Here is a 27,915-nt window from a genome sequence, read left to right as displayed (position 1 = left end):
CCCCCCGCCATAAAATATTGCCCAGTTCCTAAAAAAAAATGAATGCCCTCTTCACTGCATCAAAATCTCATCCACACATACAAACTCCAGAGCTCTGCCTACCTCTAGGATCCTGTCCGTCAAACAGGAAGCATTTCAGAGAATGCTACCCTGGAAGTACTGGATTTCAACTTTCTACCTAAAAGCCAAAATCTGGCTTCCAGAACCTCCTCCCACAGCTTCCAATGTTGTTGGTGCCCACAACTATCTAGGTGACACGTGAGGTCCTGCATTTTCCCATCAGACAGACAAGTTAACAAACAATGCACACAATTACCAGCCACCCAGCTATCTAAATTTCTAATGATCAAATCACCAACTATGACAACCAACCTAACCCTTACCTTCTCAGCACAAGGCTTTGGAGACCCATCCTTGGTACAAGAGCATAATGTATCACCTTAAGGCAGGTCCTAGCTACAGGAACACTTTCTGCTATACTAAGTTGATGCTCTCCATCCAGGTGATTATGCTCCCTCCAAGGCAACACAGGGGCTGCCACATTGTTGTCGGGACTTGACTACTATGTCCCTGAAAGTTTCCTCTATAAACCTCTCTATCTGCCACAGCTCCTTCAGGTCTCCCACTCTAGCCTCCAGAGATCAGACTTGCTCTCTAATTGTCAGGAGCTCTTTGCACATATACATCCTCTCACCAATTCGCAGATAATCTTACATTTATTATTTATTTATTTTTGGTTTTTATATACCGGAAGTTCCTGTATACAATACATATCACTCCGGTTCACATTTAACAGAAATAACTATCGCCGGGGAGGCAGTTTACATGGAACATATCGAATATAATGAACGGATAATAATCAAGGTAAAATCTATTATGAAACAACTAAGATCAACTTAGAAAACAACTTGAAACATATAACTGACGCTATATAAACATTACAATAATGCTGTAAGACAAGGCTGAAAGTTTGTTCTTCTTGCTTTTAGCTCTCTGGGAAAGCTTGATGGAAAAGCCAAGTCTTGAGTTTCACTTTGAAAGTAGTATGGCACGGTTCAAGGCGGAGGTCCGGTGGTAGTGAGTTCCAGAGAGACGGGCCTGCTGTGGATAGAGCACGTTTCCTCAGGGTAGATTTAGCAGGTTGGGTGATCATTCTATTCTGGTATGCCCTTCTGGTTGGTTTGTTAGAAGAGTGTACATGTGGCACTCAGTGCAAAAGACTGGAAGGCACCCATCTCACTACTGGATTGCTCTGTGCATCTTAATATTGTTGTGTTCTTAATTTAGGTTGCTAAGGGAGTAGGAATGTGTAAACTATAGTTCTTTAAATTTAAGTGCTGTATTTATTGTTGATATGGCAAAGGGACAATTAATCTATTGATAAGGGCTGGGTCACTCCTTTGTTTTAGATAAATCCCTGATTGATTTTTGGTGTGAAAATGTCTCTCATCCTCTTAAATGGGATGAGAGTCTATAAAACAAAAAAGCTGCTTAGGGGTGGGTGGGAGTGAAAAAAGAAACTTAGAATTGCCTACCTTTCTTTTCCTTTTATCAGGCACACACACGCAATTACCTACCTTTCTTTTCTGAAAAGAACTGCTGAAGGAACAGCAGAAAAAGACCAGAAACCCAGCCTCTGACAGAACTAGAAACCATAGAATGGCAGACCTATGACTATAAGCAAGCAGACAAGTACTTTCACAAATCTTATTTATATCTAGCCTGCGGTGAGCTGCATCTCCTTCACTCTGACATGCCACTGATTTTCAGGAGCACTGAATTATGATCCATTCTTTAGTTTTATACTGTCCAATCTACCAGCTGCTACCCCAAGTTAGATAATATGGTGAAAATCTAACGTCCTAAGTCTGAAAGCTAAAAACTAAAAGGCAAATACATGGTGGCAGCAACGTAGTGAATCTGCATATCAGTTTTCATCAGTAGATAGCTAAATGGCCAGCAAGCCTCCAAAGGATTTCTGCCATTGCGCAAACAGCTGAAGTCTTGTTTATTAACATATAATGCTGTAAATTAATTGTGGAGTAACCCTGGGGTGGCTCTTAAGTAGGTCTCAGAAAATTTGAGCAGTTAAGACCAAAATTAACCCATTCAACCAGTTAATTAGGAACATAGGCAGGTTGGAAGCAGTTCACGACACTGGCTCTCTTACGGTCACAAAATATGAAGCAAGAGAGAAAGAGAGAGAAAGACTGGCTGTCAACTCTGCAGCTTGAAACCCCAACATACCGTCTTTTCTGCTCCACCTGTCCCCACCCACACCACTCACATCCTGGTTTCCAACATTTTAGACAGCAGAGATTAAAACTGCTTGTAGAAGCTGTAGGTGGTGAAATTTAGCTAGGTAGTGAAGAAATGAAGATTGTCTAGCAATTCTTTACTATGCAGACTTTTATTATTCCATGCTTACAACACTTCTACAGCAATATACACAACCAGCTTCAGCTATTTGAGCACATAGTAACACAGTAGCTGTCATCTAATAAGGACATTTCAGCTCACCAAGTCTGCCAGTTATCCTTAACAACTATGTCACTACTACTACTACTACTACTATTTATCATTTCTATGTTATGGAGAGTGAATGACTGGTGTGCATGGACCAAGAGAGAGATCTTGAGGTTAATAGTATCTGGAGATCTGAAGATGGCGAAGCAATGTGACAAGGCGATAGCTAAAGTGTTTTTTGAAGGAATTTCTGGTTGGCATAGTAAAATAAATATAATATAACGTAAGTGATATTTTTACCTTAGAAGACAGTACTTTGTTCTTTTTCGTATGTGTGTGTAACTGAATAAATGGGATGGAGGGGCAGCACAGTAATTGTTCACACATGGCAACAAAAAAAGCTAGCGCAAGCTCTGATTCTATTACAGAGTGCCTTGAAGAAATCATCAACGCATCCTTTCTGAGGGCCACCTACCCAACAATCTAAAAAGATGCAGTCAAGCCAATTTTAAAGAAACCCAACTTACATTCAAATGATGTTAATAACTACTGTCCATTTTCCAACCTACCATTCCTAAGTAAATTCATTGAAAAAGCCATTTTTCATTTAATTGAATTTCTACAAACCACAAATACTCTTGACCCACATCAATCCAGTTTCAGACCATCACTGCAGAACAGAAACTATACTAATAAGCCTAGTAGACGAACTAAGGCTCTGTGTAGACTGTGGACAATCAGATGTATCAGTTCTCCTGGATCTCTCTGCTGCTTTTGATACAGTAGACCATGAAGTCTTAATCACCCTCCTGAAAGACCTAGATCTAACGAACTTAGTGCAAACGTAGCTCAAATCCTTCCTTTAAAACCTCTCCCAGACTGTCTCTCTGGGATAGGCATTATCTCATCCTCCTCCTCCCTCCCTTCACCAAGTGGGGGAAACATCTAAATGTCCTTCCATAGCAAAGTCATCAGAGTCCACCAGATCACCTACCACGCATAGTCAGATGGCATTCAACTTGTGATCCCCCTCTCGGCCCAGACCCAGAAAAAGAAAACTCCAATGAATGCTAGCAAAAAATCTCCACTTAGCTAAGACTAAACAAGCTCAAACTCAACCCACAAAGAACTGAAGTACTGTGGGTGGTAAAAACAAATCCCATCTACCTAGGTACAAAAGTAACCCACAGTGATCTAGCTCTCCTCTTCAGCCACCAAATTTGGAGCCTAGGATTTTGACTAGACTCAAATCTCACAGCCAAAGCAAAACTACAAGCAGTGAGTAAAGCAGCTTTCTTCAAACTATACCATCTATGACATCTCGAGTCGCTTGATGAATTGGCCTTTGCAACAGTCATCCAGGTCTGTATAATCTCGACTGGAGTATTGCAGCTCACTATACATTGAGATGCCCAATAAAACCAACAACTGCAACTTGTACAAAATACTGCGGCACGAATACCAACAAACAAAAAAACATTTGACAAGAATCCTTCAACCGTAAAGGCCTAACTCTAGACTATAAGGTCCAAATAAGCAACACACTACTCTAACTCAACTGCTATCTCATCCTCTACCTGCCACTCTCCCCCCCCCCCCCCCCCCCAGTCACAACCCTCAAGAAGCTATGCCTTATAAGCACCAGGTAGAAGACCTTCCAAGTTGCTATACAACCCTCTGGAACTTGCTGCCACCAAATATCAGACAAGCCCCAAATCTTTTAGCCTAAGTATATAGCCCACACACTCATTTGACTACTGCTTCTTTCCAGGCACCCTCCAACAGTGAATGCCTAAAACCCCTGTAAATTACTACTGAACTTTATCAAGTACCCCTCATGGTCACTCCATCTCCCTTTTGCCGAGATGCGGTCATGATGCTTATCCCACTGAATCAATTCTGCTGATAACATGCTTACAAAATATGTACAATGGCACCCCATAGAAAATCCACCATCTTACTATCTAATGTAAATAGAACCTTAGCTACAAATGTACAGGGTATAATACTACCCCTATAAAATGGTACCTCCATTGAAAACTTACCACCCTTCTACCTGAAATGTAAATAGAACCTTAGCTATCACCTACAGCAGTGTTTCTCAACAGGTGTGTCGGGACACACTGGTGTCTCGCGAGGTCCTGGGAGGTGTGTCGCAGGGCAAGCAGATGGCTGCCTCTTTATCAGCCCGGGTGGGAGTTGGTTGACTTCTCTTACATTGGGCCTGATGAGGCTGCTCTCACTTCCTTCTCTTCTTTCCGGCCCATTGGGAGGCTGTTTCCTCCTTCACCCAGATAAGAGCAAAACATTGCCAGCTCCTGCTGTTTTGGGCCTGTTGGGTCGCAAACTTTATCCCCTGATGAGTCCGAGAGTGATGCTACTGCTGATCTCTTCACCCTGTGGAAGATGGCGGAAAAGGAGGTTGGGGATGCTGGGAAGATGAAGGTGGAACGGAGAGGGATTGTGGGGGCTACTGAGCAGGATGGGGTGGGAAACAGGGGGTTAAGGTAACTGGGCAGGCATGGAGAAGGGATGAAAGGGGTAGGGAGAGTCAAGCAGAAGAGAGGAGCAGCACCGGGAAGAATATGTGGGGAGTCAGGAATGCTGGACAGGGATATGAGTGTGAAGGGATGACTGAAAGGGAGTAAAATTAGGAAAAGTGAAAGATGATGGAAGCATGGAAGGGGAGTGACGGGGTGCAAGAGCCATAATATGTCAGTTCTGGGAATGTGCATTTCTTCTCTCTTTGTATTTTGCTTAGTGTAGGAGGATATGTATTTCTGTTTCTCGCTCTCCAGTTTTGCACTGCATGCAGAATGGCTTTTTGAGGTTTACATTCGTCTCCACATTTGTAATTTGGGTCTTTTATTCTGTATTTGGTGAAGGTCGGATCTGTATGTGTGACTGAGGTGAGACATTTTACTAGTAGGTAAGGATTTGTATTGATCTTCGTTGTTGCGTTTTCTCATTCTCAATAGGACATGCATTGGTGCTGCACTGCTGCCTTTTCATAGGAACGGCTATTGCTTTTGGAGCGCTTGGAATTAGTGTTGCAATTGTATGGAAGGTTTGCTATACATGTGCTGAGTTTTTATTTTTCAGGTTTGCATTTTACAATGCGCCTGGTAGTAAGGGAATTTGTGTTTGTTACTGAGATAGCAGCAGAATCAAAATATCTTTTTTATATAGCGAGTTGTATTTGAAATATCCTAGTTCTGCTCTGCATCCATTATTTGGGGATGAGGGGGAGAGGCGGGGGCAGGTCCCTATGGAGGCTGAGTATATGTTTACATTTAGCCCCATGATGGTCAAGTGTTCAGTGTGTCATGCCTGGAAGCATTATCTGCCAAGTGTGTCCCAATAGAAGAAAGGTTGAGAACCCCTGACTTACAGTATGAGCATCTAATTACATACTACAGAATGTAAACAGTAATCATTATCTAATTATATGCATAACATTATACTGCAACATTAGTCTACTGTAACACACTGACCGCTTTTGCTAAAAAAGAATGAAATCAATAAATGATAATGAAAAAATGACCTATTAGTGACATCATATACCTGACCAGAAAAGGCTTCCCAAAAGATGGCAGGTATGCAAAAACTATTGATATTTCAATCTCTCTAATAACTGTAACCTATCTTATCAAAGCAACAAAGTGTCACAGCTCTTTTAAATGATAAAATAATTTTACTATGGTTTCAAGAAATATATGCCAATACTATTCTTCTTTAAATCATAATTCTGAATTTCAAATCTACATGTGTAACTACTAGAGAAAATGTATTTTGCAAGCAACATTCTGCAATACAACTAAGCCAAAAACCTAAAAGAGTCCTCAGACAGCTTCTTTAATGTGGGTGCAGGTATTGAGCAGCTGCAGAAAAGTTATATATTTATTCTATACATGTTTAGAAAGCATCTTAATCCCAGAACAGCTACACAGATTGTTAATATTCAAGTCAAACTCTGAGAATGTTACCTTTCTTGCAGCATAGATGTCAAAAAATGGTTTGTTTCGGACACTGAATGGCTCTTGTGCTTTGTCAATAAGTCCATTCTTCACTTTCTCATGCCTTGGAAATATAATCTCTTTTTCAATACACGACAGTCGAATGTTAAAATCACACTCGCCAACTGGTTGACCCTGCCATGTTCAATAAAATTGACAAAAATAAGATTCAAAATATCTTTGTTCACAAAATATTTCTTCAGAATGAGCCAGTTCACCTCTTAAAATCAGATACATATACCCAGATAGATTATATTGACTAAAAGACATCACTTGAAAAACCTGTCTATAGAACTTGAAAACTAGGGATCAGTAATGGGATCCAAATGTCAATGCTAAGACATGCTCTTCTGAATATGAACTGTACTATAGAAACCCATACTTTGTTCAAAAAGCAAAGTAAATATAAAGATCAAATTCAGGTACAGTAATCAAACTATATATGCTTATTTTTATAACAATGTTAGTTTAAAAAAAAACTAAACATGCAGTGTGTGTGCATAATTTATAATAGGAAATTTGTTTCAACTTGGTCTGATGGTCCAAAAGTGCTGCCATGCAGGAGACTTAGGTTCAATTCCCAGACCCAGCTCCTAGTCTGTGGGCTAGGGACATGTACTGAGTTCAAGAGACAACTGTGATCTGTGGACCCTGGATCAATAACTGCTGCATAATGGCTGGACTAGAAAAGGACTGTGTACTAAAAATAGGGGGAAATAAGTTATGAATTAAGTCTTATATTGTCAAAGCCTAGTAGCGATCCAATCCAATTGAACTGGAAACCCAAAAGAGGCAGGAGAAACTATCAAGCCAATAGCAATTATGTTTACATATTAAATGCAGAATTTAAAAAAAATTATATGCCTGAGTCAAAACCTTACTACTGAAAGGATTCAATTTTAAAGGGTAAATATTTTTATATGAGGCTCAGAATAAAAGTTAATTTTAAGGAACACTGTCAGAAGTACAATTGAACTCTTCAATTTTTTTGTGCTGAATGGCACCCAACTGAACTGTGTCAAGTTGGCACCATCCCTTGTAAATTAAAGCAGCAAATATCTCTGCAGCACAAACTTTTATTACCAGATGAGTCATAAAGCATAATAAAAAGTTATCATCTAGTTCCCAGTGCTATGTTATTGGCCTCTGAGGAGTTAAAATAAATCTGTAATTTCACATTTCATTTTCACTTGGTGCAATGCACCAGAACAGGAAGTGGTTCCAGAAAGCAAATAAACAAAAACATCATGTGCACTTCTGATGCATGTAGACTAGTTTTATTACCTTTTTTAGATCTATACATGGGTAACAGTCTAAGTTGCACGTAAAAGAAGAGACTATAAAGTTGAAGAGGAGATGTGGATAGGAAGATTGAATGGACTGTATGGTCTATAACTGCCTTCATGTTCTAGGTTTTTATGTGAATAAAAAGTTGTTACATTTATAGTCCAAATTTCATTAAACATGAATATTTGTCATCTTAACAAGATAATTAACAGTCATGCACAGATTTTTTACTCTGCTCAGAGTATTTAAGGCTCCATTAATACAACTCTAGCATGGCAACAGGAAGGCAACCAAGTAATAGTCATGTGGACCCTAAGCTGCATACAGCCTTTGATTATTTATGATTTCACTTAAACAACTGTAAATAGATTAACCAATCTGATAACTGAAACAGCTGTTTCATTTATCTGTTTCAGATGCATAGGGTCAACTAGGCACTAACTAAATCAACAATTGCTAAAAGATTTATTTTTTTTTATAGTAGAGTAGATTAATGCATTCCCACAAAATCATTATCCAAACAAGGGATCAGAACAGGGAGTAGCAAGCACTAAACCTGGCAGGCTTCTAACAGAAATATTGCTCAGGATAACTAAAATATACACATCAACCTCATTTTCAGAATATATGCAATTCTCTTTCTTAATCTGAAATACCACTTTAGATAACACACCTATGGACAGCATCCAGGTCAGACCACTCTCTTGGTGATATTACAATCAAAATATTAAAATCGAATAAAGGGCATTCAGAATTAAAATTATCAAACTCTCTGAAACAAACACAAAGGGACTTTACAGGGACATTGTTTTCCACACAAATTATCAGACAGTTCTAGCTGTGAATTTTGCTGCTTACCTCAGTTTTCTTATCCCTCTGCAAACGTGTTGGTCCACCCATACATATATGCACACTCCTATTGCTAAACAATTCTTTACAGCTTGCAAATATTTGGCACGCCCCTAGGACACCTCTCACATGGCCTCACCAACAGCCGCTCATACACCATGCAGCCCGCTAACGTTTGGCACTTCACCTAGGACACTTCCCACATGGCCTCACCAACAGCTGCTTGCTCATCACGCAGCCCGCTAACGTTTGGCGCTCCCCTAGGATGCCTCCCACATACGTCCAGAACGCTCGGCACTCACTTGTTACACCTCATCCTCTCACAGCCCATTGCCGTGATCACCTGCATCTTATCTAATGATGCGACATATCTAGTGAATTTTTCATGAAAAGGGCTGCTGAGAGAGGGGTGCGGCCTATACACCAGAAAATATGGTATATAATCAGGTAACTTCACCTCTATCTCATTCTGCACTGACTTGATGAAGGAAGCATAGCTCTCAAAAGCCAGTCACAAAAGTATTTTATTTGTCCAATGGAACGACATCTCCCTGACCTTTATTTATATATGGCCAAGTGGACTAACATGGCAACAACTCCTCATTTTAAAGCCCAGAAATGATTGAGGATCAGCTCTAATCTATCCTTTATTTTAATCAATTTCTTTCATATTGTACTTTTCAACAGATCCATCTCATGAGTTGAACGCAGATGAACTTTGCGGCCAGTGAACTGAGAGGCACCTACCAGCTGACACATTCATTCTTTTTCAGAAGCGACTTCAATAAGTACAAATGGGCAGGCTCATAAAAATCCCTACAGTTATTTAATAATTGCTTGGGTAAATGAACGCTAATATTAAACCCTCTAATTTATATGATTCTCTCTCAAACCGTTTAATCACCTGCAGCAGGATTTGCCAGGCACTAGGTAATCCTTCTCAGAAAGAAGATATATACCAGAAAAATATAAGTCAATTATATCGATCAATACTACTTTTTAAAGCATGGAATGAATGCCCATCAGGCCATAATGCTTTCTTGAGCAGGAAAGGGTAATTCAGGTACTGTAAAATAACTGAAAACAAACAGTGTTAAGGAAATAATGGGTACAATATTTTAAACCCAAAATTTAAATATTTCATCTATTAAGCTACCCTTGGCATTAGCCAAGAGAGCTCTCATGACAGTTTATTATTATTATTAAGCAGGGGATTTATACCTCCTGCTCTGGCAATGAACTTTACATACGGTGGCCAACTGATCAGTTTTCAACCGGACAACCTGGTTTTAAAGCTTGCTGTACAGTGTCCGGTTACAACAGTAACTGGATACTGTAAGCTAGTCTTGTGCTATGAAGGGGGAGGCACAGCGCCAATCAGCTGGCTTAAACAGGGCCTGGTGACACAGCTGCAAAATTGAAAATGAAGAAGCATGCTGTGCCTGCCCTGTCTGCGTGTGACAGAAAACATGTTATTCAATATGAAAATTGTGTTTATTAGTATATTCAGTGTAGTCAGTAAACATTAGATTAGTATTGAAATATAAGTATTGCTTCTCATATGCCCTGTGCTAGAAAGGGGCCTCTTTAGGGGAAGCTTTCCAAGTACAGACAGCTTTCCAATTAGACACCTGTGGCCTTGGAAGTTCAGAAGAAAAAATAAAAAAGTAGAAGATCTTATTTCTTATATCTCTGCTCTGGTTTAGAAGGAAATGGGAGCTCTTCCTGACTAGCCCCGTCGGAAGGGGGGCAAGGAAGGCAAGTTTAATGAGCTGGGAAGCCTTCCAGCTCCAGACCCCTCTGTTTCAGAAAGGGGGGAAAGTTTGTTAACTTTTTGAAAGAGAAGGAGCAGGCTAGCCCCTACCTCTTTTTCTGTTTATTTAAACCACTGCTAACAAAGAGAAAAGGCAATGCAGGCGGAACCTTTGACTGACAGACAATAGCAGGCTAATATCTTCATGAGATCTGGTGAGAAAAGTTTACTTTTTCTGCATATGAGAACCCTTTCTAATTAAGTACTATTATTTCTAGCAAGTATTAGCAAGATATGTATTAGAAATGCATTTATTTTACTAGAGAAATGTCTTTAGTAGATGTTTATCCAATCTCTATTATGGCAGTCACTATGGTTGCATTTTTCACACTTCTAGCTTTGCACTGTGTGATTCAAATGAGATTTAAGCACTGTAATCCCTCATAAAGTTATTCATATGCTTTATCACTTTTTTTTATCTGAAATAAAAGAAATATTTTCATACACTCAGACTGGTTCAAAACTCTAAAGTTAGAATCCATATCTCTATAAACAGTGAACTTCTACTTAAGGGCAGAAGGGTCATGTGAATCAGGTAGGGTTGGAACAGAGCATAACCCTGTCACATTCAATGACACGCGCTTCTCGTGCCAACTCTGCTGCTGCTTCAGTTATCTCTGCTCTGTGCTTCAGCTCCTGCAGTGTCCCTCTCAGTCCAGTCCTCCACTCCTGGTTCTTCCCTTGCTGCGGCTCAGGCAGGGCTGCTGCAACCCGTGATCATCTCTGACCACTGCTGATGACAACAGAGAGATCTGGCAGGACCTGCAGAACTTCTTCATTGCCTGCCTGCCCTGAATGAAGGGACACACGCTGCTGCCGGAGGCCTCTGGGCCTTCCCAGAACAAGAGACTATCCCCAGCCTCAGGCAGTGGTTGTCGCTGCACTGTGTGCTAGCGTCTGCGGCACTGTTCTGTACCGCCTTCCCTTTCCTCAGCCTGCTGCCACTGTCCTCTCCAGTTCTATCCTCTTCCTAGGGGGTAAAACGCTGTCTTGCAGGTTGTGGTTGCTGCTATTATTTTATTTTTTTGGAGGGAGGGGATGTAATATTTTTTACAGGGTCTGCAGACTTACTGTTGCCAACAGGCTGATTCAATCTTGATTTTGCCCCATTTGTACTTCTTAGGGAAATCAATGACACAATCATAAATAGAAAGTCTTGCATGCAATGGGACAAAACCAGAACTAAATCAGCCTGTTTGGCAACCTGAGGTCAGTTGGCAACCCTAGATCTGCTACATCCCATGCTTCTCTCGCCTCCCCAGAATCTCCCCATTTCAGTTTTTGGGATGGTGCCCTGAGGAGTCTGGAAGGTTTGGCTGGCGTTGGAGAGTGAGGGTGGGGCTGGGGCAAGGCTCTGGATGACATAAGTGGGCCAGTGCCTGTGGCCACATAGGATTTCAGGGGTTCTGGGGCCAAGCCCCTTGACAGGCACATTGGTACCCTCCCTCCTCCGGACTCTGTGCACCCTGGACAGTTGTCTGTCCCTTCCAACAGCTCTGGCTCCCCTCTGTTCACCTCTCTCTGCCCAGCATCACTCTGGTCCCCTCCCCTACATCTCCCGCCCAGAATTTACTTTACCCCCTCTTCCTGCCAAAGGAAAACATTATATCACCCCAATGTTTTCCTGCCAAAGGAAAACATTATATCACCCCAGTTATTCCAGAAACACTCACCCCCCATCTGAATGAACACATACAACATGCACAAACCCTTGCACAACCAATCCCTCTCTCTCCCATGCAACTCATACATGTGCACACTAGAAACAACCCATCCTTCACCCTTCTCATCTGCAGCTTCTACATGGGAGAGTCAAACTCAAACCTCTCTCAAAACCTCTCTCAAAACCTCCCCATTCTTTTTGGTAAGGAAACCAGAGGATCCTTGCACTCAGATTCAATAGTTCAAGTTTTTATTTTTAAAGCATGGAACAAGAGGAGGGAACAATAACAATGGGTCAAAGTTATATTTATCCATAACATAGCCTGTGGTTTAGAAGTAGATACATGTAAAAAGCATAATGCAGAAAGTGATCGAGATGGGGATTTTTTTTTTTCCTCCCAACAAACAAAAGTCAATGCTTAAAAGCTCCTAAGGGGGAAATACAAGCCAAAAGAAGAGACATGCTCTACTGAAGTGCACTCAACTAAGGTAACTTGGATGTAGATTTAATTACTCACCTTTTTCCAAATCCACGCTAAAGTGAGTTCTAATTCAGGTACTGTAATTATTTCACTGTCCAAGAGGACTTACAATCTAAATTGTACCTGAGGCAATGGAGGGTGAAGACAATGCAATGAAAAAAAACCAAACTATTTAATGGGATTCTTAGACATTACAGCAGTATTTGATACTGTAGACTCATTTCAGGCTCAGAGAAATAGGCATTGGTCATCCCATTCTTACTTGGTTTTCTTTTCTAATATCAACAGGTAAAGGTCAATGGCTTTGCATCTGCTTGGGCTCCCTTATTACCTCAAGGCTCTGCGCTCTTTGTAGCTCTTGTTAACATTTGTTACATCTAACTACATTAATTACCTCCCTACAGATTCAATAGTATATTTAAACTGAAGACATTCAGTTGCTTTTCCTGTTACCAATACAAATTTGTCTTTTTTCCCTGCAGTCAAAAGATGGATGTTCAAGAACAAATTTGTGTTGAATATGGCAAAAACTAAGGCTTTTTGGGTCAGCCACTCTGCAATCCCTGACCACCTTCATTTCAGATAGATAATATAACTAACCCAATACAATCAGAGGTGAGATATTTAGGTATCTATCTTGACACTAATTTATCTTTGAAGATTCAAGTCAAAGCCTCGATTCATACTGCCTTATATAAACTTAAGTTACTTCATAACTCCATATCAATGCTATATTCTGCTGAGTTCGATAGTGTCATAAAAGTGTGTGGTCTCTCTGAAATAGGTTACTGTAATTTGCTTTATCTAGGATTTCCAAAATCATTACAAAAGGTTATCCAATTAGTCAAGAATGCTGCCACCAGGGTTATTATTGGTATATCCTACTATGTCCATATCACTTCTGTATTATCTGGCCTTCTGTGGCAACAGCAAATCCAATTTAAGAGTCTTCCACTAGTATTCAAGGACCTTCAAGAAACCATTCCTGAGACCATTCACAACATGAATTCCATATATACTCCCGCAAGATCTTTATGTTCTCAATGGATGATGCTTCTTGAGACTCCCACCACTCAAGCAGTCAGCATTCCTTTGTAGCAGCTGCTCCACCACTGTGGAATAAACTGTCATAGAATAATTGCTTGATTATTCCATATTTCGAGAGAATACAAAAGCATTTTTGTTTGCATAGGCCTTTTCACAATGTACTGCTTAGCTTTTTAGATGTCAAATAGACTTTATTATTGATTGTTTTATTCTAATATTTTACATGTATTTATTTTTTCAAACCAATGAACATGTATCTATTTGGTACTCCGCAGAGAACAGTTCTTTGGATTGGTGGACTAAGGAACGGTAACCTTCAAAGTAGCGCGTGGGCGAACATATACATGTGTTCATTGTCTCACATCCAGGGACATGGTTATTTTATAACATACGCACATATATGTGACGTTATAAAATTGACTGGCAGTGTGCATAACTGCACCTAATTTTAAGTGAACCACAACTGTGTGCGCAAAAGCTGCTTCTACCGCGTAATTAGGAAAATTTTAAAAGGGACTCGGATCAACGCCATTGCCTATTTTACCAGTTCCTCCCCAATTAGCCCAGTTAACATATAAGTCCTTCAATCCCCCCTGCCTGGTTTGACACCCTGTACACCCCTCCAGTTAGCACCCCTCAAATATGGTTGAGTACGGTATTGGGTTTGTGGCATAGTGTGGACCTTTAGTCGCAGTGGTGATGACTCCTCCCACGGGGAGGAGCCCCGTGGGGAACCACAGCGATAGGCAAGACTCAGAAAGCAGACACTGGAGATGAAAAGCTTTATTGTACTGCTGTAGATGGATGGTAATTGTGCAGGAAGGAATGGCACTGAAGTCCAGCAAGATGTCAATACGCTCAGACAGTCTCAGATGTTGAAGTCTCACCCAGGTGTACAAGGTTGGTAGTGTTCCACAGCGCGGGATAAGCTGAACCTGGTGGGTGGAAATGAAGAGTTGGATCATAGAGGTACTCACTGAAGAGTAGTGCAGGAATCCTCTTGGTAGATGATGAAGGTGGGACCCGAGGTCCGTGGTGCAGGAAACTCTGAGCTGGTAGGCCCTCGAGGAGTGCAGATGATCCTGAAAAGAGAAGAGAGATCCCCGAGATGCGGTTGTCTGAGATAGTAGAAAACCCTGAAGGGTAGATGGAAGCAAGAGGCCCCCGGGGAGCGAGTGCCCAGAACTTCTTCAGGAGCGAGATACCCCAGAGGGTAGCGAGGAGTCTAAGCATGCAGCTTAGAAGCAGTCAGAGTAGCTAAACCGAAGTCCTGTGAAAAGGCAGCTAGGTTCCTGATAGACTCTGGAGAAATGCAGAAGAAGCTCTCACCCAAATGATAGACGTCGGGCCAGATGAGGTCCGCGAAGCAGAGTGACCCGGGAATTCAGTGGTAGAAGCTCGGTATGGTCTCCGCAGCACAGCAAAGCCGGAACCTGAGGAGGTGAGGCAGGGGAGAACTTGAGCGTAGAGGTACTCACGGAGTAGTAGCGATGGTAGCATCCTACGGTAATGGAGAGAGATCCGAGGGTCCAGGGTGCAGGCTATCCGGTGCTGGATAGACCCTCGAGGAGCGAGTACCTAGTTGGTTCAGAGGGTACCTGGAAGAAGCAGACAAGACCCCCAAGGAGCGGGTGTCCGGAAATAAGCTTGAACAGTCCGGAGGCTGAATAGAAGCGAGAGGCCCCCGAGGAGTGGGTACCTAGAGCTTCTTTAGGAGTGAGTAGCCCCAGAGGGTGGAGAGAAGTCCAAATGTGCAGCTTAGTATGGTCAGAGTAGCAAAATCGAAGTCCTGCGGAGAAGAAGAATTTGGAAAGAAGAAAGTCCAAAAAGAAGTATCTCTTGCACGAAGAAATCCTAGAGAAGCTTGGAATGCAGCAGAGAACTCCTTGCTAACTCAAGGAGTGGAGGACAGAAGAAGCTTTAAATAGCCCACCTTGGATGACATCATTCATGGGGCGGGATCAGGGCTTCCCGCCCTGGTCCCTTTAAACATCCTGCGATGGCGCAAGCGCACACAGGGAAGTCCAGGAGGCGGAGCTCAAAGAGACAGCAGCGTCCCGGCCGTGAGCCCAGGCCTCCCACCCGCGGGGTAGGCCGCGAAGCGCCGTGAAGTGTTAGGAGGTGCTCCGCCCTCCTCCAGGGAAGCAGGAAGTCCGGCCGGCTAGGAGGTGAGCAAGCTTGGCCGCATCAGGCAGAACCAAGCGGCGCACAAATTTCTGCTTCAAGTTTCAAAATGCTCATGCCCCGCCCAGACCCTTCTTGAGAAGTTCCAAGATCCGCATGCAGCGGCATTTATGCGCACAGACAAACAGCTTTTAAAATCTGCTCAGCGTGCGTAAAGCCAATATATATTCGTGCATCCCTTAATTAATGCGCACATCGGGCTTTTAAAATTCACCTTTAAATGTTTTAAAATAAAGTGACTTGCCCTAGACCACAAGGAGCATCTGTGTGAGAAGCATAATATGGAAAAATGGGAAATGTTTGCCTTAAGTAAATTAAATTGGTTGATAAATAAGTGATGGACATACTCGTCATTCTGATGACTGGTTTTATTCAGATTTTCAAAGCACTTCAAAAACTATACAAAGGAACCAATAAACTAATATTAACTACATCTCAGTCTGAAGAGCTGTCAGCTCAAAAAGCTTAAGAATATTAATGTCTCTCTAGACATTTTATCACTGTACTCATAAATGCAAACAAATATAAAAATAATCCTATTTCTTGAAGCTTTTATATTAACTAATGGAGGGGCAGGGTGTAGGGGGGAATTAATGAACTGGAAGTTGACAATTTATTGAACCTTTTTTGGTTGATGATGAAGTTCTTGTGCAGCATATTAAAAAAGGTTTATGTATGTACAAAATGCCTCCCTTGAAAAAATAACATGTCAAACATTCTTGGAAATGGAAAACCATCAGCGTATTCTGTCTCCTTCTATGCCTAAAGTGCTACTTTGAATAATCTGAATAATTTAAATGCACCCACATAAGATATGTGTAAGTATATGACTTGATTGAAAGACTTGGTTAATACAGCCTATGCCACCACTGTGTTAACGGCTCTAATGATTCTGGAACTAGCACAGGCTAAAATAGTAGCCTGTGGTATTATTACTAGCAATTCGAAGCACATACAGCTGACATCTGCATTTCCAAATAGAAACGTCATTACAAGATTCCCCAACCTTCCTGCAGCCCTGAAGCCTGAAAAGTTGAGTTTTAGACTAATGATCCAATATGCACTTTTCTTCTGACAGCAGAAGTTTAACTGCTGCCATCTTGGTTTCATTAAACATGGCTCCAAGAAAAAGCTGTTACAAGAGGTAAAATATTTTGAGTTTCTCTGTTAGTAGGTCTGATGGGCTTCAAATTAATGCATTTCCCTCTGCTGTGAAAAAGCTTTGAAAGCTGAACAGTGGTTTTATGATATCATTTTTCTATGTGCAATGATAACGACAGGTGGAATAACAGGTTTCAGGTGGTAGAACTCTATAATCTTTTTATATGTCTTAACTTACAGCTATGGCATCAATATTTCACCATCTCATGCTTGGAATTGCTATATGCTGCTGTCAGTATCCATGACTGGCAAAATCTGTTTTCTTCTGCCGTCAAAGTGAAATTCTAAATCAAGGGGGCGAAGGAGTATTATGTGGTGAGAGAGAGTTCTGAAAAATTACTCAACAAGCCCTTAAACTGGGTCCAAATTTAGGAATGCTGAGCCTTATAGCTTTGTAACTTAACTATTTAAAACCATTTTATTAAGTTTCCCTTTGCTGAAGATACTGCTTAGGTGAATGCTATGTATGTAAGATTGTTGTTCTACATATAAACAGCACAAACATTGAATTATTATAGATTAAAGAACAGCTAATAATGGATAATTCTTTGTTTAGTGTTCCTTTTATTGAAAAAAAAAAATCTACAATGGCAGTTTTTCCTAACTCCGGACACGTATCAAACTACAAATTCCTATCTGCACGTTGAAGCTGTATATAAAAAAACAATCAAAAATAAAGCACATGCATATACATGTGATATATCCAGAACCACAATATGCGTAAAGCAGAAAACAAACCTTTAGCAAACAATTAAAAATCACCTATCATATCATTTCAGTGGCAGTTTCCCGTTGGCTCCCATCTGACCATAATGGTATGAATGAATTTTAAATTTCAGGCTCCAGTCCAGTTATTTCATTCATACTACACACACAGTTAAGTGTGATGCCTCATGCTTCAGTTATGGAACCAGAGTAAACTGCAACACTGGAGCACAGACTTAGGTGGAGCATACACAGGACATTTTTTTTTTAAGCCCTGTGCGAAGACTGCCGAACACATTAACTTTCTGAACAAACTCACACAGTATAATCAAGCTGGTGGTCAGGATACAGGATGCAGCAGATACTGGCAAGAGCTTGCTGGGCAGAATGGGTGGATCATTTGGTTCTTTCTGCTATGTTTCTATGTTAGAAGTTTCTCAAAAAGTGAGGCAAAGTATTTCCAAATTACTATAATAAAAATTATTTGTTTTTATTGGAACATCTTCCAAACAAAGGGAGCAAAGATATGCACTGAAATACACCAAGTTTATTCATTTCAAACTTCAGTGTCAAGATGTGCAGGGAAAGAGAAGAAAAAAGAGAAACTGATTTATTATTACTATTTATAATCATGTTCAGATCTTTTGAGCATCCATATTTTATAAACTGAAAAAGTTCTCTAAACTGATGGCATCCTATTGAAACACCTCTACACACCAAAAAAAAAAAAAAAAAACAAAACTACTGCAGGAGTGCTGGGAGGGTGTTCTGAAGTTGCCATCTGATCTGATGCTCACTACCTGCACTGTGACTGTGAGCACATTCACAGCTTGTGGCGGGCACATGTTGTCCTCATTGATTTCACTATGCACAAGATTAACAAGGAGAGGAAGAGCCAGCCATGAGTTTTGAACAATGCAGGGCGGGTGGCAGCGGCAAAATGCACCCTCATCACTCCTGCTGAAAAAAAACTGCTTGTTAGCCAGAAAAACACGTCTGGAGCAGGATGAGGATCAGACCGTAGCGCAAAGGTTTGTCAGTGGGTCAGGGACTGCATTGGTGCACTGAGGTGAGAGTTTAGGGCTTTCACTACCCCTTGCGTCAGTGATTCACTCTAAACAGCCTCAGCCCATACTGCCCCTGCTGCCCCGGGTAAGGGAGTGAGGCGGGGACAGGTACTATGGAAGGGGAAGGCGGTGGGGAGGCAGGGGGCAGATACGGGAGAACTGGGGAAGGGAAAGAGGTGGGAGCACATGCTGGCAAAGAGGAAAAAGCAGGAGGACAGGCACCGGGGGAGGAAGTGAGAGAAGGGGAGAAAAGATGCATGTGACAACACTTCTGCTCCCTCAAGGTCTCCAACCCATACGCCACTATCGCAGATCTACCAGGACAAGGGGCCTGCACCACCCAGCCTACCCAGATACCACTGAAGGACTGGCTGAACCTACCTCATGACTACTGTCTACTCTCCACAGTCCGGTACTACCATCATTACTTAGCTGAACCACCGTCTCTGTATCTAACACTGTTAATATAAACTCCTACTGCCTCGTTTCCCTCACCTAATAGCGTGTCTACTCTGCATTTCTGATAACACACCTACTGTCTACAATTGTAACAGGCTACATTGTAACAAGGTAACATACTGCCTATCACTGTCTACTACAACAAGCAGCTTTTGTTAATTACTACTTACTGCCATTACTACTGTTGATTACTTATTATCATTATTACTGTTGACCACTGCTTACTAATGTCTATTGCCATTTGCTACTGCTTTGCCATTTGACTACTGTCTATTACCATTTGACTACTGCTTAATACTGTCTATTGCCATTTGCTACTGTTTATTACAATTAGTATTCCCTGTGCACCCTATCTCATTCCCCACCTCGCTCTCCCCAACTTCACCCCTCCAGTGAACCAGCTCCACGTACCACCATGGAATCATATCCGATCCGGCGCATTCACACTCCCTTCCACAGACGCCTTCCCCCCAACAGTCTCTTCCCCCCTGCACCTCGCAAATCCCTAATCCCTATTCTAATTTCTCCTCTGACTCAGTTCCTCGGCCTCACCACCCTCTCCATTATACTCTTCAATGCTCAATCCCTATCCAAAAAGACTCCTATTCTTAATGACCTTCTCATAGACTGCAAGCCCGACATCTGTGCTGTTACGGAGACTTGGCTTAAAGACTCCGACACGGTCCTCATTAACCAACTCCCCACCTCCACATACGAAATCTTCTCAATCCACAGACCCAAAAAAAGAGGGGGAGGCCTCCTGCTAGCGGCCAAGAAATCTCTAAACCTCAAACCCATCCCCTTAGCCACCCCACCCAGGTTAGAAATAGGACTCTTCAGATCAGCCACCTTGCAAATCTGTCTGATATATGCCCCTCCCACTTACCTAGAAGCTAACCCCTCTCCCCTAATCAAATTCATCATAGATTGGATAAAACCTGACATCCCCTCCATCATCCTTGGAGATTTTAACCTCCATGTCGACTCCCTCCCCCAAACTACCTCATGTGAATCCCTACTACAATCCATACAGGCCTTAGGATTAACATCCCCCACACACAAAGCTGGACACATGTTAGACTTAATGTTCATCAATTCTGCCATCCAAGCCACCAACCATCCTACTTCCACCCCTATACCATGGTCTGACCACTTCCTGATAGAGGGCCTTTTCTCCATCAACACCCCTCCCCCCAGCAACAACAACAATAGTAAGACTATAACATTCAGAAAATTCCCCACTAGTACCGAAATGTCGAATGCACTAACCACCTCTCTAACCAATTTAAACTGTTCAGATCCAGAGACAGCACTTGCATCCTGGAATAAACTCACAGGAGACATCGCCAATAAACTCTGCCCAATTCACAACAAAGTTATAAGGAACTCCTCAAAGCCGACCAACCCATGGTTCACTCCAGAACTCAAAAGCTTAAAAACTACCCTAAGGCAAAAGGAGAGACAATGGCGCAAAGACCAAACCCCTCAAAACTCTGCCATTTTCAAATCAGCTCTCCACAGCTACAGAATCGCCACCCAACAACATAAACGAGACTATTACGCCAAAAAAATCCATGACCTCAGATTCAACCCCAAAACACTCTTTTCCTATGTCTCAAGTCTCACCACCCCATCCCTCCTACCACACCTGACAACGATGCCTCCGCCAAATGCGAAGAACTAGCCAAATACTTCTACAACAAAATTGCTACCCTCCTAACAAGATTCCCCCCACCATCGAACAGTCCCTTACCCATCCTGCCTGCTCCTCCCACCCCCAGCCAACCTTCAATGCCTGCTCTGGACTTTACCTCCTCCATAGAAATCCATGCCATTCTCAAAAAGCTCAAACCCTCCTCCCATCCTGAAGACCTTATACCCTCCAAAGCACTACTAGCCGTTCCTGACGCCATAGTCAAAGCCATTGCAGACATCATCAACTGCTCCATTGAGCACGGATCCGTCCCAGATGCACTCAAGCACGCAGTAGTCCGACCCCTCCTCAAGAAACCCTCACTCGACCCTAAAGACCCCTCCAATTTCCGCCCAATCTCCAACCTCCCCTTCATGGCCAAACTATTAGAAAGAGTCGTCAACTCACAACTCATGGTTTATCTTGAAGACCACCTGATCCTCCACCCATCACAATTTGGATTCCAGAAACACTAACACTGAATCCTTACTTCTCTCCCTCTCTGACCATCTCCTCCGAGGCATGGGTCAAGGCCACAGCTACCTCCTTGCCCTCCTCGACATCTCTTCAGCCTTTGACACTATTAGCCACCATCATCTTCTAACCCGTCTGGAAAACATTGGCATCTCAGGTCTAGCTCTCGCCTGGTTCAACTCCTTCCTCTCTAACAGAAAGTTCTCTGTTAAAATCGGGAACTCCACATCTACCCCACAACCCCTCCAGCAGGGAGTCCCCCTAGGCTCCTCACTTTCTCCCACCCTCTTCAACATTTACATCGCTCCCCTGTGCCACCTCCTCTCTGACCTTAAACTTAAGTTCTACCTGTACGCTGATGACATCCAGATCATCATCCCCATACAGAACTCTCTCGCTGACGCCCTTGAACACTGGGAGAAATGCCTCATAGCCATTAACTCCCTGCTCATTAATCTTCACCTGGCCATCAATACAAACAAAACTGAGCTGCTACTCATCTCCCCCCACTCATCCGCTTCCCCTCCCCTGCCTAATTCTACTAAAATCAACCTCCCCTCTACACAACCCTTTGTCAGAGACCTGGGAGTCATCCTTGACCATCAATTAAGTATGAAGAACTACGTCAACGCTACACTCAAAGCCTGCTTTTTCAAACTTAATGTGCTCAAAAAACTTAAACCTCTCCTACACACCCATGATTTCCGTACAGTCACCAAGCCACCATTACATCCAAATTGGACTACTGCAATGCCTTACTCATTGGACTCCCTTACTCCACCATTAAACCCCTACAAATGCTTCAACATGCTGCAGCGAGACTCATTGCAAACTCCCGCAAATATGACCACATCACCCCCATCCTCAGAGACTTACACTGGCTCCCTATAACAGCACGTATTATCTACAAAACACTCACCATAATTCACAAAGCAATCCACACGCACAACTCCAACTGGTTAGACCTCCCTTTTACAACTCCTAAGTCCAGTCGACCCACCAGAACGGCAAATTCTGGAACCCTACTTGTGCCTTCCTTAAAAACAGCCCATCTCTCTTCCACACGTGACCGTGCTCTCACGATTGCAGGCCCCACTCACTGGAATACCTGACATACGCCTCAAGCCTTGTATGAACAACTTCAAAAAGAAATTGAAAACATGGTTGTTCAACCAAGCTTACCCAGATTAAAAATTCACCAATCCGTGCCATTGTAGACCACAATACGTCTACTCCCTATTTCTCATATTGAGGAACTATGTTTTTTACTTAATCTCCTCTCCGCGAGGTACCTTGTTTGTTGTTTACCCTATCTTTTCTTAGCTGCCGATCGTTACCCCCTCTCCCAGTTTTGACTTCCCTGTTAAAATGTAATTTCCAAACTTAACCCGTTTACTGTGAACCGACATGATGTCCATGACGAATGCCGGTATATAAAATGTTTAAATAAATAAATAAAAATGAAGATCCTGGGGAAGGAAATGAGGCAGATACTGGCAAAGAGTGGAGGAAGTGGCGTGAAGCAGGGAGCAAATAGTGACAAAGAGGAGGCAGGGGACAGATGCTGGGTAAGAGGTTAAGACAGGGTAAATGCTAGGGAATGGAGTAAGGCAGGGGCAGATATTGGCAAAGAGGAAGGCAAGAAATAGTATAATACATGAACATTATTACTGATAGTCATTGTGCCATACCCCTCCCCTCCCCCCCCCCCCCCCCCCCCGCACTTTTATCTATGAGAAAAGGTAGGCAGAGTCTGTGTAGGAGAGGCTATGTGCATGCAAAGATTACATTTTTAAATCCCTGCGTATACTCTCAGACATGTACCCTATACGCACATTACGTGTCCCGGTGGAATTTTCAAAGAGAAACTCTGCAAGCAGATAGCTAAGGATATACTACATTTACATTCCATTTTTTCTAAGATTCCTATTATAGTGTATTCATGGGAGCAGAAATGTACGTGACTATGTAGTGAAATCTCATGTTGAAGTCCCTGATTCATAAGCAGGCTAAACACAGAACATTAGACATTTGGCTTGTGGTATAATGCTTCTCTTGCACCAAGACCATCATGGGACAAGTGTGGCAAGTCCCAGGGTCCAACAGAACAGTCCATCTAAGAGACAACACTGACTGGTGTTCCACTTTTGTAGTATATTTATTTTCTGCCCATGTCCAAAGATTTATATAGGAAGAGCCAAAAGACAGATCAGGGCTCATCTAGCTGAACATAAGCGCTGTCTTTTTACTAAGAACATTCAAGCAGCTATGGTACCTCACGGTCTTGAACACATTCACCATTTTAGTGGCCTAAAATGGGGCATCATTGAATTATAGTTGCTGCCTCCCCGAGAGGAGGCAATCATGTGGCTTCTTTGAACACAAGGGAACAATTTTGGATATTTTCTTTAAATACCATTTGCTCCACATGGTTTAAATATTGATACTGAATGGGACTCTTTATTGTAGTATTGAAATTTTGATCAAAGTATTCATCCATTTTTTAAAATAAATATCCCTCTGTGTATTCACTTCCCGAGAACACTGAAACGCCAGCTGACAGAGCTGCAGTCATTCGGGCTTCATGTTCCTTTATTGAAAAAGATTTTCATTTTATTTTATCTTTTTGATTTAAGTACAAGTCTTAAACCATGAGCTATATTGGACTTTGCAAATTACTGGAGACATCAGATGTTTGTAACCCCCTGACGCAGACGATACAACATCGGCAGGATTCATATTTATAATACATCGATTAAGTGCCCAAGTTTCCAAGCCAATCACAGAGATAAATCTATGTTTTAAATGCATCAAAAAATAACCTAAAAAATTTTATACGGTGTATGAAACTATTCTAATCAAAGTGACCTAGGATTAAGTAGGAGGCAAGGAAGACATTTATTTGCCAGAGGTACCTATTATGACTAGTCAGGAATTATTCTAATTAAGTGTGTTTCCCGTTTGCTGCTGAGAAAAGTTGAATCCATCTACACTCAACAGGTGCAGTTGTATTTGTCTGGGGTCAACAGACTTCCTTAAGGGCATCATAGAGGCCCACAAGTCATTTGAATAATAAGAGAATCATTTCTTTTGCTTTATTCTCCCACCAGCAGTCCATCAGACATAGCTCTTAATAAAAACATGACTTGACTGCTTTACATTTTTTTCTCAGATTCAACTGTATTCTGTGAAAGATGTTCAACATAGAATTTCTGATTTTGCTAGAGAAAATCATGTAGGCTATTATTTTCAAACTAATCTGCATTCTTATGTTTGAAATGATCAAGAATGCAACAACAAGTACCTACAGAACCTGAATTTAATCTGCCTTGAACTGCCTGAAAAAGCAGAATATAAAATCAAATAAATAAATTCCATAATTTATTTTATTTATATATAGACATTTGATATTCTACCTTTGTCCACAAGGGGCCTTAGTGCAGATTACAAAACCAATTTTAATTAACAATTACAGACATTGGTCAAAGGTAATTTACAATCACAGCTGAATCACTCAACGCATAGTTAAGCTCTGAAATTCATTGCCAGAGGATGTGGTTACAGCAGTTAGTGTAACTGGGTTTAAAAAAGGTTTGGATAAGTTCCTAGAGGAATAATCCATAAACTGCTATTAATTAATAAGCAATTGTAGCTTCAGACCTATTTAATGTTCAGGTACTTGCCAGGTTCTTATGGCCTGGATTGGCCTCTGTTGGAAACAGGATGCTGGGCTTGACAGACCCTTAGTCTGACCCAGTATGGCAATTCTTATGTTCTTATGATTAATCAAATTTACAATGGATAGCACTGAGAGGCCAGGGTGTACAACTTATAGTCCTTACTTGACGGTTCAGGTAGATGGGTCAGAAAAACCGAGTGTCTCTGCCAAGGAGACTCTAAGGGAAGACGTGACCACAGACCATGCCTTAGCTTTTTTTCTGAATTCATTCATTCATCATAACTCACCATTATTCATGACAACAACCATAGATCTCCACTGTAAAGGCCACAGTCTGGCGGGTACATAATAAAACCACTAACATTTCAATCACAGCAATGCAGGTAATCTTCAAACTGTCCATATAGCAGTAACATACTAAGATGGTTCTCCTCATTCCTCGCAGATAGATCTTTGACAATCACATATCCAATACATTCCAATGCACAACAGGTGTGCCACAAGGTTCAGCGCTACCACAACCTATTCAATACATACATGCTGCCGTTGTGCAAATTATTTACGCTTCTACATCCCCCTAAAAAATTCATTTGAGAAAACAGCACTCATCTCTGAATATATGATCACAATAAAAGAAAAACTTGCACAAATGTATTTATTTATTTAAGAACTTTTCTATACCGGCATTCGTGGGTACATCATATCTGTTTACAGGTAACTTAACGTATTACAGAGAACAAGGGTGGGGGAAACAAGGGAACGAACGTGGAACCAAAGAACAAGGGGGGGGTAGGGGAAAATAGGATAAAAGGAGTAATATGAACGAGGAGGCTGGAGGAAGGTAACACGGGAGGAAGGGTACTAAAATACACAGGGGAAGGGGATTAAGACAAAATGAGGCATCACTAATAAATAACGGCTAGATGGTACAGGGGTAACAAGGCATAGAAAATACTGAAGAACGGGGCATAAAATATACTGAGATACAAGACGTAAGAAATACTGAAATACAAGGCGTAAAATATTCTAAAGTTCAAGGCATAAAATATACTGAAATACGAGGCAAAAAATATACTGAAATACAGTGGGAATAAAGTACAGGACTAAAAATGGATACTATAAAATAAGGTGAATCTAATAAAAAAGGCAAAAGATGTACTGAAATACATGAGAGAGGATTTACAGGATTAACACTGGATGATATAATATAAGATAAATGAACCTGAAAACAACTGAAATAATTTGGTTGAGCCAAAATCCATCTAAATCCATTCCTCCAGGTATTGATCTTGGAAATCACCAATTAATCCCCGCAACTCAAGTAAGAAATCTTGGAGCTCAAATCAATGAAAATCTGACAATGAAAGCCCACATTAGCAAACTGATCAAATCTGACTTCTACAAGCTATGAATCCTAAGCCGACTGAAACCTTTACTATGCACAGTAAACTTCAGAACAGTCATCAATCTCTAATATTACCTAACCTTGATTATTGAAATTCCCTACTTCTTGGACTTCCGGCTAGTCACATAAAACCACTACCTCTTCTGCAAAATGCCGCAGCCAGACTTTTAACTGGATCAAGGAAATACAAACACATTACCTCAACTCTGATAGCATTACATTGGTTCCCGATTCAGTCAAGAATATTATACAAAGTTCTAACAAGAATATTCAGCAACATTAATCCAAACGACATGACGGGAATAACATTTAAACCACATATTCTCAAATGACCTCTTAGATCTCAGAATAAAGACCTTCTAGAAATACTGACCATAAGAAATTCTTGTCTAACTCAAACTAGAGACTGAACGATTTCAATTGCTGGCCCAAAGATTTGGAACTCAATGCTAGAGAATCTGGGAATAATATTAGACAATAAGACATTTAAGAAAGATCTGAAAACATGGCTATTCACTATTGCTTATGGTTTGGCTGATTCAGCCAATTCACCTTGACTCAGATATCCAAAATGTATTCACTCAGATATCTGAAATGTGTCAAACTATACCCCCTTTTCTCTGGCTACGATAACATATTATATGTCTTCTTATGTGTCTGCCTATATAGTACACCCTTAGTTTAGTATGTTTACCTTGTTCTCTCTGTGTGCATGCCCACTTTTGTAACTCACCTTTTTGTTTGTGAGTGCCAACCCTGTACACAGTTATGAACTAGTGTTTTTCACATGAAAGAATGGTATATAAAACACTCAAACAAATAAATATCTAAAAAAAATTGTTTTAATTAAATAAAAGTTTTATTCTGCCTATAAAACATACCCATGCTAGGCTGATTACAACAATGTAAAATATAATAAAATCATATCAATAATAATAAAATAAGAAAAAATTAATCTAAACAATCCATACTGCTAAAGAAAAATTGAGCTAATGCTGCAGCATGAAATGCTATCAAAATTTATAAAGTAAAAATGCTTTCAACTGCTTGAGAAATTTTCAAATATCAATATTTCTTAGTGTTTCCACAACAATGGTCCGATAATACAGAAAGCTTGTTTCTGAGTTTCCATTAACTGGGCCTCCTTAATAGAGGGTACCTGCAGTAATAATTTTTCATGCAGACTTCTACTTAGTATTTTCAAAATAAACATTTGCATATAAGTTCACTTTGAAAATACTCAGATAACTGGCTGAGTACATGCACACATTCACTTGTGTACATTTACAGCTCCTCTTGGAGGGAGTACCTTAAGCAAATAGATTTTAAAATAAATAAAATATGGACATACGTGCCAACTGTGCCCTAACTCCAACCACTGGAATACCTCTCCTCAGTGCAAAACCTGGTTATGCTACACACATTTAGACCAGATCAATATTAGGAAATTTACATGCATAAAACCA

At 41.2% G+C, this 27,915-nt stretch overlaps 1 protein-coding gene across 2 annotated transcripts in view; it reads right to left on the bottom strand.

The window, feature by feature from the left end:
* The window catches only part of RNGTT (RNA guanylyltransferase and 5'-phosphatase), a 1,209,919-nt gene that overhangs the window by 724,919 nt on the left and 457,085 nt on the right, over positions 1-27,915 (bottom strand). For both annotated transcript variants that reach the window (XM_029595427.1, XM_029595426.1), the window contains one exon: positions 6,453-6,617. In XM_029595427.1, coding sequence (XP_029451287.1) covers positions 6,453-6,617 — 165 coding nt within the window. The remainder of the gene's footprint in view (positions 1-6,452; positions 6,618-27,915) is intronic.

The sequence above is a fragment of the Rhinatrema bivittatum genome, chromosome 3, assembly GCF_901001135.1.
Source record: "Rhinatrema bivittatum chromosome 3, aRhiBiv1.1, whole genome shotgun sequence".
Taxonomy (NCBI): domain Eukaryota; kingdom Metazoa; phylum Chordata; class Amphibia; order Gymnophiona; family Rhinatrematidae; genus Rhinatrema; species Rhinatrema bivittatum.
Note: the sequence above shows the minus strand (reverse complement) of the source record. Positions and strands in the feature narration are given on the sequence as shown.